The 14,692-nt window shown below is 35.8% G+C and overlaps 1 protein-coding gene across 26 annotated transcripts in view; it reads left to right on the plus strand.

Annotated features, from left to right (window-relative positions):
* Positions 1-14,692, plus strand: part of FIP1L1 (factor interacting with PAPOLA and CPSF1) — an 82,965-nt gene that overhangs the window by 37,887 nt on the left and 30,386 nt on the right. For all 26 annotated transcript variants that reach the window (XM_047719303.1, XM_047719292.1, XM_047719301.1 and 23 more), the window contains 2 exons: positions 4,860-4,953; positions 6,638-6,794. In XM_047719303.1, the coding sequence (XP_047575259.1) occupies positions 4,860-4,953; positions 6,638-6,794 (251 nt within the window). The remainder of the gene's footprint in view (positions 1-4,859; positions 4,954-6,637; positions 6,795-14,692) is intronic.

The raw sequence follows: 14,692 nt of genomic DNA on the forward strand, positions 1-14,692 counted from the left end.
CAGTTTCCATGGAGAATTGTTGCTGGCATCTGTTTAGCTGTATGACCTGTATGACAGTGAAACTACTGGATCTGTCTTCACTTGGGCATATTTAATAGTCCCGTCTACGTTTTTTTCCCAGAGAATGAATCCTTGAACTATTGCTGTCAGTGCATAGTTCTTATTAGGAGCTCTGCTATGAGGAAAAAACATTCATAGATTTCTTCAAGGATATGTGATTCATTCATTCTTTTATAATAGTGGTTCTGAACTTTGAAGCAGTAACCCTTTGAAAATTTGCTGCAAACTGTGGACTCTTCTGCCTGAAGAATACATTTATACACATGCATATATTTAAGTTGAGGAACTTCCTGATCCCTCAGTATCCCATGTATGCTAGTTAAGGTTTCTTCCTCAAAAGTACAGTTAAATCTGGGTGCCTGGGTAGCTCAGTTGGTTAAGTGTCTGCCTTCGGCTCAGGGCATGATCCTCAGGGTCCTGGGATTGAGTCTTGAGTGGGACTCCCTGCTCATTGGGGAGTCTGCTTTTCCCTCTACCTCTTCCCCCACTCATGCTCTCTCTCTCTCTCAAAAATAAATAAAATCTTAAAAAAAAAAAAAAAAAAGAAAGTACAGTTAAATCCTTAGAGCAAGTCTTCATCAAGAGGGCATGTACTCAGACAACATCATTTTGGTCCACCTGATTAAATTGCTTTTATTGAATTGTGCATTGTTACGCTTCACCCAGTATTGAGGAACATTTCGAGAAACAGCTTTGTGAAATTCACGTTTGTTTCCATTGTAGTAGTATTGGAGACTTTGTCCCTATTTCAGTGTTTTTCATAGCGTAAGATGGCAGTCCATTAGTGATGGGTAAGAAATCAGTTTCATGATCTTAACCACCAAATATTTCGTGGTTTTGTATTGTTTGTTTTGCTTTTTTGTGTGTGATGTTTAATACTAATAAATCATGTTTGATTTTTTTTTTTTAAAGATTATATTTATTTATTTGACAGACAGAGATCACAAGTAGGCAGAGAGGCAAACAGAGAGAGAGAGAGGGGGAAGCAGGCTCCCTGCAGAGCACAGAGCCCGATGTGGGGCTCGATCCCAGGACACTGGGACCATGACCCGAGCCGAAGGCAGAGGCTTTAACCCACTGAGCCACCCAGGTGCCCCTCATGTTTGATTTTAATGTTACTTTTTCCTTTATAATAAGTGTAAGTGAGTATTGTTTCGTGAAACTCAGTTTTTATATGTGGGCACTGGATTGCTGTGCAAAATGTGTTTCTTCTAATAACTATATTTTGGGGTCAGAAGTGTTTGAAAACTATTTTACTCTTTCGTATTTTCTCTTAGCCTGGACTCAGGAGAAATTCTTTTCTCTTTATTTTCATCTGTAAAATGGGAATGATAGTTGGCTACTTCATAAGGTCATGAAGAATGAATTTATATAAAGTGCTTGAAACAGTGCTTTCCTAGCACATATTAGGTGCTCAGTAAACACTAGCTATTATTACCAGGAAATGCCATCTTTAGAGCTAATGCTTTGTTTTTATCTTACACACACATCAAAAGACTTGTTATTAATAGCGTCCTTTAGTTTGGTTGTTAAAAAAAAATAAGCTCTGGGCGCCTGGGTGGCTCAGTGGGTTAAGCCGCTGCCTTCGGCTCAGGTCATGATCTCGGAGTCCTGGGATCGAGTCCCGCATCGGGCTCTCTGCTCAGCAGGGAGCCTGCTTCCTCCTGTCTCTCTGCCTGCCTCTCTGCCTGCTTGTGATCTCTCTCTGTCAAATAAATAAATAAAATCTTTAAAAAAAAAAAAATAAGCTCAGAGATAAATTTGGGACAGAAGATTAATAACTAATTCTTTGTCTTCTCTTGGCCCTAATTTTGTCACTTTTAAAGTTTTTGTTGTATCTTTGTAAGCACTTACATCAGAATCACCAAAATATGTCCTTTTAATTTAATTCCATTATAATTTCAGAGATATTTTTATATTCATGAAAGGTAGAGGCTCTTGTGAAATCCACTGCCTGTATTAAGCCTGTAGATTAGTGAGACTTCACATATCCTTTGTGGTTAGTTTCTGTCTCTCTTCAACTTGTTATTATTCAATATAGAGAAGAGAATCTTGATAACTACATTAGCTATCTGCCTTATTCAACAAGTGTGTAAGCAAGTCCAGGTAAACTTGTCCTATGTGGAAACTCAAGGTGCAGTAGATCCTCATAGTGAAGCTCCACTAAATATTTTTATGCATTGAAATAAAAAGTGGTTCATTAAAAATTTTCAGAATAATATGTCTCAACATCATTTTTCATAATGTGGCATCAGAATAACACAGGTTGCTACTCATCTCTGTTAAATATTATGTACTTTTTGTTACTTTGGTATATGCTTATGTATCTTGTCCTAAAATATTTCTGAACAAAATGGCAAACTTCACATTTCTGATTAATTTAAGGTAAATCCGTTTGTGTGGTAAAAATCCCTGGACAAAGAGGTGTTATTATTGTGGAAATGTAAGAAATTGCAATTTTCTGGATTCCTTCTACTGGTGCACATTTTTTAAGGCTGATTTTCCATGTGTATATTTTTAGAAGCTTATTATTTACCACTTTGAATCTTCAGTGATTAATCCATTTAAAGCTGAAAAATTAGACTTCCTTCAAATAAACTTTAAGGAATGAGTACTCTCATGTGTCCCAGAATATTTGAAAGCAGAGGTCTTTAGAAAACCATGGTATATAGAAATCTTTCATTTGGACACAGACGTTAGACTGTTAGATCTGGATTTCAGTTTTGCTACTTTAACAGTTTGGAGAAATTGTAAACCCAGATATATTTGTGAGAATTTGTTCTTGAGGGGAATACGTTTTAAAAGATGGAGAGGGGAGAATGCAGCTATCAGGAAGAGAATGGAAAAAGAAATAGTAAGAGGTAAAGATTTTTATAATGAAGTCTAGGTAGCAATAAAAGATGAGGGAAATTGTGGCCTCAGGATATACACCTCTATCTGTCAGGATGTTGGAATCAGAGATGTGTGTCGATATCTAAGAGGTGATGGCATTGCTTTTGATATGAAGTTACAGTCGTCATAGCTATTAATCTTTAATTTTTAGGAGAAAAATTGGAGCTATATTTGTTTTATGTCTGAGGTACTTGGATTTTTCTCATGTGTGACTGTTAGGATAGTTTCCACCTATATCGAAGGGTATGAGTTAAAAATCACTTTTTCTCTTTGAGTTCATGAGGAAATCTGGGAAGTCAGTGACATTGACATAAAATCAGAAAAACATGAACTTTTTAAAAAATTCTATTAGAGTTATGTAGAACAGAAGTTGAAAGTGGGCAGGGTGATAAGTAGGAGTGGACTGTGTAGTTGAAGACATTTCAAATGCTATTATATACTCTTATAGGGCTGTCTTCATTTTGTTTTTGTGAGCATAAAATTATTTGTGAGGCTTTTCAAGGTTCACTTGAGGCAGACTTTCACCAGTTCTTGATTTTCAGAAGTCTCAAATGTCTCAAAAGCCAGTTATCTTGCAAGGAGGGAGCATAGATCAAGGGAAGGCTTTGGAATCAGAAGGACTAAGATTTGAAAGTTAGTTTTGCCATTTAATTATTACTGATGTCCGTGACGTCACTGTGAGCCCTAGCTTTAACATCTCTAACAAGTGTACAGTAATTTGTTAAGTGAAGGCTTATTGTGAGGTTTAGGTATAACGTATAGACATTCTACAAATAGTCACTGTTACTAGTTGTTTTAGGAACCTATCTTTGGTGACTATGGAAGGATCCATGGTACTTTGGTTTAAAGTTTTTAAAGTTAGAACTGTTCAGAACTAAAACAGAAATGATGAGAAATTAATTTGCATCCATTTTTCATTGCTTCTTCCTTCAAGTGACTTCTGTATCTTGTTAAGCATATATACTTTTTTTTTTTTTAAGATTTTTATTTATTTATCAGATAGAGATCACAAGTAGGCAGAGAGGCAGGCAGAGAGAGAGGGGAAAGCAGGCTCGCCGCTGAGCAGGGAGCCCCATGCGGGGCTTGATCCCAGGACCCTGAGATCATGACCTGAGCTGAAGGCAGAGGCTTTAACCCACTGAGCCACCCAGGCGCCCCAAGCATATATATTTTAAATAAAATCCTTAACTACTGACTTTTAACAGTATTTTAAAAAATTTAACTTACTGGCCTCTCCTAATGCAATTTGCAGCATTATTTTGTGATAGACTATTTTTCCATCTACTCATATACTTAAACTTTAATTGATTATAAATACAATTGGAGTGGGGCAGGCATTTAAATATTTAAAATGTTCTATTTAAAGGCAAGTTATCAGAAATGGAATATTGGATCCCTTTTATGCTTTCTAATGCTTGGAATAAATCACTAAAAAAAAATACAGTGTATATCAAAATGAGCATTATTTCTTTTCAGGTCTTTTGGGGGAATTTTAGGGGGGAGTTTCTGTACTAGAACTATAATATGTTTTATAATTGTAGAGCCAAAACATGTTATTTCCATTTGCTTTGCATTTGCTACCTGATAGAATTTCACAAAGATAAATTTAGTTGGAGACTATTAAAAAATAGTAAATTTAAAAGAAAACCTATAAAAATACTTTTAACATTATCATCTTTGGATACATTGGTTCCAGCTTATTAATAAAGCTTAGTTTTTATGACAGTACCAAGTAATGAGTTCTAACTTTAGTGAAGTTTTTTTTTTTCCAAGTGTGTGTTGTGATCTGGTTTTATTTTAAAGTACATTGCAAAAGGTCTTAAAATTTCATTTCTCACCTAATATTTGTGTTATTTTTCAAACATCTAATTAGGTGAAACTGAATCGATTTAATTTCTGTGTTACAGGAGATTACCTGGGGCAATTGATGTTATTGGTCAGACTATAACAATTAGCCGAGTTGAAGGAAGGCGACGGGCAAATGAAAACAGCAACATACAGGTTTTGTATTTTAAAAATTATTAATTTTTAAACTGAAGGATTACATCCGTATTCTAATTTAATTTATTCCATATACATTTCTAGTGCTATGCTATATGTTCGGTATTTTAGGTATGCCAAGAGATTTAAAATACGGAGCTAATTACCCTTTTATTATAAAAGCTATTCCCATTAGAATTTATTGCCTTTGGATCTTTTTTGGTAGGATTTCTTTTCCTTTGCTATAAACACAATATGTAGGTTAATTGGACCAAAAAAAGGGAAAATATGGGAAAAGTGTAAAGAAGACAGTAAAACCACCAATAATTCTAGCATATAAAGATAACCACTTTTAACACTCTGGTACATCTCTTGTCACCAGACAAGATTAGGATATACCTTATGGTTACTTCTTGTGTATCTTTTTTTAAAATTAATCATTGGCATTGTCCATATTTTTAAAAATATTGAAAATTCCTTCATGATAGTTTCATTATATGGATATATCATAGCTTAACATATAATTTTGGGGGGGGAGTAGATTTCCTTTGTTTTCAAGGGAAAGAATGAAGGCGATACTAGTAACTTGGATTCAAGTTAGAATTTTAGTGACTGAGACTTTCAGCTGTTAGTTTGACCATTACTGTTTTTTATTATTACCTTTTCCTGAATACCTTAAAAAAATTTCAAAGTGTTTTGATTCTCATTACTTTTAGTAAATTCATCTTCTTTTCTTTTTAGCATGTTTAAGTGTAAACATTTCTAAACTGGAAGATAGTCCTCTTTTCTTTCCCCCACCATTAAAATGCTGGGATTTCTTTAAATAATTCTGTTCCCTACTTTGAAAAATAGCTTATCAGCATAAGCATTACAGAAATTAGTGTATTTAAATGCAGGAAGAGTTAATGAAAAGAGAGATTATATGTTTAAATGATAACCTTTAGCCCGCAAAGATTTTAGAAGTATAAATTAAATGCACAACATTATGTTGCCTATTTCTGCCGTTTCCCAAATGTGTTTGCACATCAGAATCCCTCAGGGAGCCTTAAAAATCCAGATTTCTATGTGTCACTCCTGTAGATTTCCTACCTGCCCCTTACCTGTTTATACGGATCAGTATTTTGTAAACACATTTACTTCTCAAGTATAAACTCTTGTTCATAAAGTTACAAGATTCACATGAAAAAGTTATTTATATATCTGGCTGCCTGTTTACTTGCACCCTGTTAATGCGTGCAACCTGATGATAAGAAGCCCTAGTACAGTGGATATTTATTTCTGCATCCATGTTTATTTCCTAATGCTGGTATTTGTAACTAATGATTACATTGACTTAATTTGAGTACTGTAGCTTGGTTGGGTAACAGAGGTAATACTCATTATATTATATTTATAAAGTGGTTAAATTTAGAAGTACTCTTGTTTAGAATGTTTTTAGTTCTTCTTTTGAGTAATGATCCAGTCATTTTTTTTCTAGGCTTTGTATATGGACATTTTAAAAAGTGTGAGTGCGTGTATACTCACATATGTATATACACACACATATCACACACATGGAAAAAATTACTTCTGCCTCCCCAAAATATGTGTATATGAATAAAACTTTTTACTTTATTTCTTAAATTAAATAAAATGAATTTACTGAGTTTTTAATCTTAGATAAGAACACTTATTCACTTTTTAAATTAACTATGCTTAATTTTAGGTCCTTTCTGAAAGATCTGCTACTGAAGTAGACAACAATTTTAGCAAACCACCTCCATTTTTCCCCCCAGGAGCTCCTCCCACCCACCTTCCACCTCCTCCATTTCTTCCACCTCCTCCAACTGTCAGCACTGCTCCACCTCTGATTCCACCACCAGGTAAATAGTAAATAAGACATCTGATTTTGGGGAAAAAAAAATCATGAGTGTTTCTTTTATTTTTAATTCTAACAATTAAAATACATGAAAAATCTTTATTGATTATACTGCATTAAAATTGATAGGAAATTTACTATGTTAAATCTTCAATAGATTCACAGTGAAACAGATCTATATGTGCTATTTCAGCATAGCAAAGAGAATATACTAAAATAGAGAAGAATGGATAGATACTAAAATTGTGATCTAAGAGTATGATTGTGAACACTTAAGATGCTAATTTTATGTATAAATCCATATTGAATTATAAACCATGTTAACTTGTTTTGAAAAAAGTTTTAGTTAGAATTGGAGTAGGTTTAAAAAAAATATATCCTGTGAAGTGAAAATCTCAGTCTGTTCATCTTTGTATACTGATTTCCTTTTAGGAGACTGCTTCTGGGTGCCAGGTACCTGGTATTTAACTGCTTTTAAACAAGACAGAAAATTAAATTTCTATCGTATTTTGAGCCACTTTTGATTATTTATTATTTTATTGGTGGCACTAGAAAAATTCACAAGTAAACCCTAAATTTTATATTTTCAACCTTATATCCAGTGGCCTTTGTTACTTTATTCCCAATAAGCTTCTGTTATTTATTTCCTTTAATCAGTTTTTAATGAAACTAACAAGACTGATTGAGATAGTAACTCCTTTCCTCCTACAGAGAATGCCAATAGTAAATGATAACAACTATCTCCTGCTTCTAATTACAACTACACATGTGAGAAATGCTAAAATTTGCTTTCTTTTAGTAAAATCAGTTCATACTGCAGAGCCATGTCCACATAGTCATTTTGAGAGAGCCATGCTTGTTTTAAGGTGCCAGTTATGATCAGAGTACCTATGCAAATAAGGGGTCTGAGTAGTCTCCCTCTAGTCTTATCCTTGGTCTCTAAATGTCAACTGTTGCATTGGCCCCACAGCCACAGCACCTTTGATTCTCTTCCATTGTCAATTTTATCTTCAAAATAGATAAGAATTATTATGAAAAATGACTGGTTTTAGAGGCTTTGTTGTCTTAGAAACAGAGGAAAGAGAAGACTGAATAAGTTGGAGGTGCTTACTCCAGACAACTTTATTTCTAAAATTTAACGAGTTTATTATTCTGGAGCATAAACCATTTCAGAAGTTGTAATTGGACCCATGACTCTTGGGTCTTCCATATGATGAGAACTAACCAAAGGAAAAGGGTATGGAATGAAAACTTCGTGATTCATAAACGAGTCCTTTGTCTACTGAACATGATAAAATGTAGAAATAGTTGATTCTGAACATATTTGATCTAATGACACTAAAAGATAATCAATGTATTCAATAATAGTGTTATGCTGGATTGCTTGATAATCTTATTTTAACTTTACTAGGTATTAAAGGTGATTAAAAATAATTTTTTTATTGCTAGCTAACGTAGTATATCCCCAGATTGCTAACAGTTTATATAGTCAGCACTAGCTATTATGAGAGAGTAAGTGATATGAGTGAGAGAGAGAAGGTATGAAAAATGGTGAAAAAATAAAGACATTTTTGGTATAAGAATATTTAGACGCTCTATAGAATATTGCTTATAGGTGCTGGCATTATCTGGAAGCACGCTTTTTTCCAAAATGACAAGACTACTCCATTTCTTTGCCATATAATTTCTGTTTATAAAGATAATATCTTTTAATAATGTTCAGATTATCTATGGCATTATACTGTAGAGTAACACTCCTTATTTTTTTTTTTAAGTTATATATTTACAGGCTTACCTCGGAGATCTTACAGTCCTACACCACCACAATAAAAAGAATCAAAATGAAATTTTGGTTTCTTGGTGCATATAAAAGTTATGTTCATATTCTTCGGTAGTCTGTTGAGTGGTGCAGTAGCATTATGTCTAAAAAATAATACATTAATTAAAAAGAACTTTGTTGCTGAAAAATGCTAACCACCATCTGAGCTTTAAGTGAGTCATAATCTTTTTGCTGATGTTAGGGCCTTGCCTTGATGTTGGTGACTGCTGACTGATCAGGGTGGTGGTTGCTGAGGGTTGGGGTGGCAATTTCTTATAAGACAACAGTGAAGTTTGCCACATCCATTGACTCTTCCTTTAATGAACAGTTGGTTTTCTGTAGCAGTGATGCTGTTTGATAGGATTTTACTCACAGTAGACCCTCCTTCTGAATTGAAGTCAATCTTCCCAAACTCTGCTGCTGATTTATCAACTAAGTTTAGGTAATATTCTGAATCCTTCTTTGGCCATTTCAACAGTCTTCACCGCATCTTTACCAGGAGTAGGTTCCATGTCAAGAAACCACTTTTTTTTTTTTTTTTTTTTTGCTCACCCATGAGAAGCAACGCTTCATCTGTTCTAGTTTTATCATGAGCATACAACAATGCAGTCCAGTCTTCAGGCTCCACTTCTCATTCTAGTTCTCTTGTTATTTTCACCACACCTGCACTTCCTTCCTCTGCTGAAGTCTGGAACCCCTAAAGTCCTCCATGAGGTTTGGAATCCACTTCTTCCAAACTCCTGTTCATGTGGCTATTTGGATCTTTCTCCATGAATCATGAATGTTCTTAATGGCATCTCGAATGATGAAGATGATGCATCCTTTCCAGAAGGTTTTCAACTTACTTTGCCCATATCCGTCAGAGGAATCGCTCTGTCTGTGGCAACTGTAGTCCTATGAAATGTTTTTCTTCAGTAGTAAGACTTGAAAGTCTAAATGAGTCCTTGATCCATGGGCTGCAGAATGGATATTTTGTTATGAGGCATGAAAACATTAATCTTATTACTGTATGTCTCAACAGAGAGAGAGCTCTTAGGTGACCGGGTGCATTGTGGATGGGCAGTAATATTTGGAAAGGAATCCTTTTTTCTGAGCAGTAGACTCAAGGTGGGCTTGAAATGTTCAGTAAATCATGTTGTCAACAGATGTGCTGTCGTCAGGCTTTGTTGTTCCATTTGTACAGCACAGGCAGAGTGGAGTTAGGTTAATTCTTAAGGGCCCTAGGACTTTCAGAATGGTGAGCATTTGCTTGAGCTTAAAGTCACCAGCTGCATTAGCCCCTCACTAGAGAGTCAGCCTCTCCTTTGAAACTTTGAAGCCAGGCTTTGACTTCTTTCCAGCTGTGAAAGTCCGCAATGGCATCTCCTTCCAACAGAAGGCTATTTTGTCTCCATGAAAATCTGCTGTTTAGTGTGGCCGCCTTTCTGAATTCCCTTAGCTGGGTCTTCTGGGGAACTTGCTCCCCCTTCTCCATCAGCACGTGCTGCTTCACCCACCCTGCACTTTGTGTTCTGGAGATGGCTTCTTTCCTCAGACTTCATGCACCAGCCTCTGATGGCTTCACACTATTTTTCTACAGCTAACTCACCTCAGCCTTCATAGAATTGAAGAGGGTTATAAGGGCCTTGCTCTGGATTAGCCTTTGGCTTAAGGGAATACTGTGGCTGGTTTGGTCTCCTCTCCAGACCACTCAGACTTTCTCTGTATTTACAGTAAGGCTATTTTGCTTTCTTAACGGTTGTGTGTTCACTGGAGTAGCACTTTTAATTTCCTTCAAGAACTTTTCCTTTGCATCACGGTTTGACTCTATGTTGCAAGAGGCCTAGCTTTTAGCCAGTCTGCTTTTGACATGCCTTCCTCCCTAAACTTAGTCATTTCTAGCTTTTGATTTATTTATTTTTTTTTAATATTTTTTTTTAAAGATTTTTTATTTATTTATTTGACAGAGAGAGATCACAAGCAGGCAGAGAGGCAGGCAGAGAGAGAGGAGGAAGCAGGGTCTCCGCCGAGCAGAGAGCCCGACGCGGGGCTCGATCCCAGGACCCTGAGATCATGACCCGAGCCGAAGGCAGCGGCTTAACCCACTGAGCCACCCAGGCGCCCCTAGCTTTTGATTTAAAGAGAGAGATGTGTGACTCTTCCTTTCACTTGAACACTTAGAGGCCAGTGTAGGGTTATTAACTGGCCTAAATTTGTTATAGTGTCTCTGGAGAAGGAAAGAGATAAGACAATGGCCGATTAGTCAAGCAGTCAGAACACAAACAACATACGTTGATTGCCATCTTATATATGATTAGAGTTTGTGGTGTCCCAAAACAGTTACAGTAGTACCGTCAAAAGATCACTGATCACAAAGCACCATAACAAATAAAATAGTATAAAAGTTTGAAATACTGTGACAGTTACCTTAAATGTGATACAAAGACATGATATTACAAACCCTTCTGGGAAATGACTACAGCGGACTTGCTGAAATACTGTTGCCACAAACCTTCAGTTTGTTAAAAACACAGTAACTACGGAACGCAGTAAAGAGGGCACAATAGAATGAGGTATGCCAGTAATGTTTATTTTCAACTACATGCTTTCCATATTTTAAATACCTACCCGCATTTCCTTTGATTGCTTATTCTTAGAGTTTCCATGCTGTTCTGTCAGCATTTAAGGATACTGATTGAAATGAATTTTGATGCTGGTTTAAAAGCAGTATCTAACTGTGGTATATTTGCTGGTGGCAGGGAGATACCAGTTCATACAAAAACCCAAGTATCTGGAGATTGAGACTATCTGAATTACTCCTTACTTTTACTAGATTGTGAGCTGTTGGGAGAGAAGGTGGTTTGCATTTCCATCAATGTTTCCCAACAGTGCTAGTCACAAAGATCTTTTGTATACTTGACGTTCCCTAAATAGGATAGCTGATTGAGGTGACATATATCTGTATCCATAACACCAGAGAGACTTTCAGATTGACAGTTGGTACAGTCACCCAGACACTTAAAACCAGAGTGGTTCTGAGCTTTTCCATAACAGTATGGCTACATAGATGCTTACCCATGGACTATAGGCCTTGAGATTAAAGCCATATTTTCAGTGACCATTTACCACAGAACCACGTGATTACAATATATTTTATAGAGGTCACTGTGATTTAGATCACCGTAAGAATCATAAGCCGCTAATGAAAGAAAGCTGTGGTTGAGTCTTTTTATAAGTTAGCCTTAAAAAGTGCTCCATTTTTCTTAGAGAAATCTTGGGTTTTCTTTTGCTTTCTTGAGAAACACTAAGTGCAAAAAGGAAAAAAAATCCCTTGAGAATTTAAACATTAAAATATGTTTCAGGGATGCCTGGGTGGCTCAGTTGGTTGGACGATTGCCTTCGGCTCAGGTCATGACCCCGGAGTCCCAGGATCAAGTCCCACACCGGGCTCCCAGCTCCATGGGGAGTCTGCTTCTCCCTCTGACCTTCTCCTCGCTCATGCTCCCTCTCACTGTCTCTCTCTCAAATAAATAAATAAAAATCTTAAAAAAAAAAAAAGAGAGAACATTAACTGATTTAAAAAAAATATATGTTTCAAATGCATATGCCTTCAAGGCTATAGGCCTGTATATGATAAGACAAATACAGAAATGATCTATTACACCCCTATTTGGGGCTTCATGCTTTCAGTGTAATAGTAGAGTAATAGTAGAAATTTAATTAACCCTTGGGCCACCAACCCCGGTCAAAAATCTACATTACTGATAGCCCATTGTTGACTGGAAGCTTTACTAATAACAAACAGTCAGTTAACACACATTTTTAATGTTATGTGTATTATAGCCTGTATTATAATAAAGGTAGGCAGAGTAAAGAAAATGTTAATATCACAAAGAAGAAAAAATGCATTTATAGGTCTATACTATAAAAAAATCAACATATGGGGTGCCTGGGTGGCTCAGATGGTTAAGCATCTGCCTTCACCTCAGGTCATGATCTCCAGGTCTTAGGATGGAGCCCCATGTGAGGCTCCTGGCTCAGCGGGGAGTCTGCCTCTCCCTTTCCCTCTGCCTCTCCCCCTGCTGTGCTCTCTCTGCCTCTTTCTTTCTCTCTCTCTCTCTCAAATGAATAAATTTAAAAATCTTAAAAAAAAAAATCCACGTATAAGTGGATCTGTGCAGTTCAAAGCCTTTTGTTCAAGGGTCACTTGTAGTAGCTAATAGCAGCTAATATTTATTGAATGCTTATTTATTATTGAAGGTACTGTTCTGAGCACCTTTCATGTATTAATGCAGTATGATCCTTGACAACAACTGAAATAGATTTTATTCTGATTTTACAGAAGAGAAACCAGGACTCAAATGAGTTTGAGTAGCTAGAAAATAGCAGAACTAGCAGGCGGTTTTGTCCAAAAGCCTGTTTTGTTAACTGTTTTGAATTGGATCATGGCATCATGTGTATATTCACCCCAGTAACGTGTCTGTTAAAAGTTGTTTGTTTTTTTCCTATTAACTTTTACCCTCATATTGAAGTGCGTGCATCTGTATTTCTGGGTAGAGAAGTATATGGAGCTTGTAAAGAGCAGGAACCAGATTTTTTTTTTTTTTTTTAATCCAGTTAGCTGAGATTTTGCTGTTTGCCTGATTTGTGTTAAGTCTGTTTACTGAATAAACCAGTTGTGATATACTTGTTTATTGGAAGAAGAATTGTAAAATTAAAAGATTCATGTTAGGGGCGCCTGGATGGCTCAGTGGGTTAAAGCCTCTGTCTTCGGCTCAGGTCATGATCGCAAGGTCCTGGGATCGAGCCCCACATCGGGCTCTCTGCTCAGTGGGAAGCCTAACCCCCGCCCCCACCTGCCTCTCTGCCTACTTGTGATCTCTGTCAAATAAATAAATAAAATCTTAAAAAAAAAAAGGTTCATGTTCTAGTGCAGTTGATTTTATGGTACTTTTTTATGTGGTAAAAATATACATAATACTTAATTATTCTAACCATCAGTAAGTCTCCAGTTCATTGGCATTAAATACATTGACAAAGTTGTATAACCATCACTATGATGTAAACCTAAAACTTTTTCATTATCTATAATGAAATTGTACTTATTAAACAGTAACCTTTACCCCATCCCCAGCTTCCGTGGCCTCTGTTCTTTCTTTCTCTGTGAATTTGCCGATTGTAGGTACTTCGTGTAAGTGAAATCATTATAGTATTTGTCCTGTGTCTGGCTTATCTTAATTGTTTTTTAAAGTAATTTAATGTTTGTAAACTATTTTTTTTAAACTATGTACAAACTAAATATAAATCTTTCCTTTAGATTTTCAAATGTTAATTTGCTTTATAGTGTCATCCTATTTATCTTCATTTTTTATAATAGAGTTTATTGAAAGAGAGAAGACTAGATTTATTTTAGCTCATTTCTTGTTATACTAATAAAAATCAAGGCTCATATGGCTATGGTTCCGTAAATCTTAAGAACAGTTAAAATCTAGCTCAGGATTCCGTTAAGTTGAGGAAGGCTCTTTGCCTTACTGAGATACTATAGTCCAATTAGTGCAGACCACAGAGAACAATGATCCCTGCTTTTAAAGGTGGATATAGGGTTTATCTAGAGCTTAAAATGGGTGCAATTCTGCATTTTAGAAGGAATTCCTAAATTCATTCCTAAACACTTTTACCAAGTACATTAGTGTCTCACTAGTCATGTAGTACTTTGAATTATATGCACTTAAAAATTGTGTTCATTCCTTAAATATCTTGATGATTTAGGGTTATAGCAGTGGGAGAAAGGCAGCTCACATCTGTAGTCTTTTTGCATTTCCTCTAAAGCCTACATTGTGGATTAGTTTTCTGTTAGCAGTCTAGTTCCAGCACAGTGGCTCTTAAACTTTTTGGTCAGAGAGCACTTTATACACTTAAAAAAAATTACTACAGTCTCCCAAAGAGCTTTTATTTATGCATAGTACATATATTTTTTGTATTAGAAAACTGTGAGGTTAAAATGTTATGTAAAAAATACTCATAATAAACCCATTACGTATCAGCATTAACATTTAGTGTAAAGAGTGGTCTTGTTTTACACTTTTGCAAACTTTTTTTTTAAC

This window comes from Lutra lutra, chromosome 2 (assembly GCF_902655055.1).
Source record: "Lutra lutra chromosome 2, mLutLut1.2, whole genome shotgun sequence".
Lineage (NCBI taxonomy): Eukaryota > Metazoa > Chordata > Mammalia > Carnivora > Mustelidae > Lutra > Lutra lutra.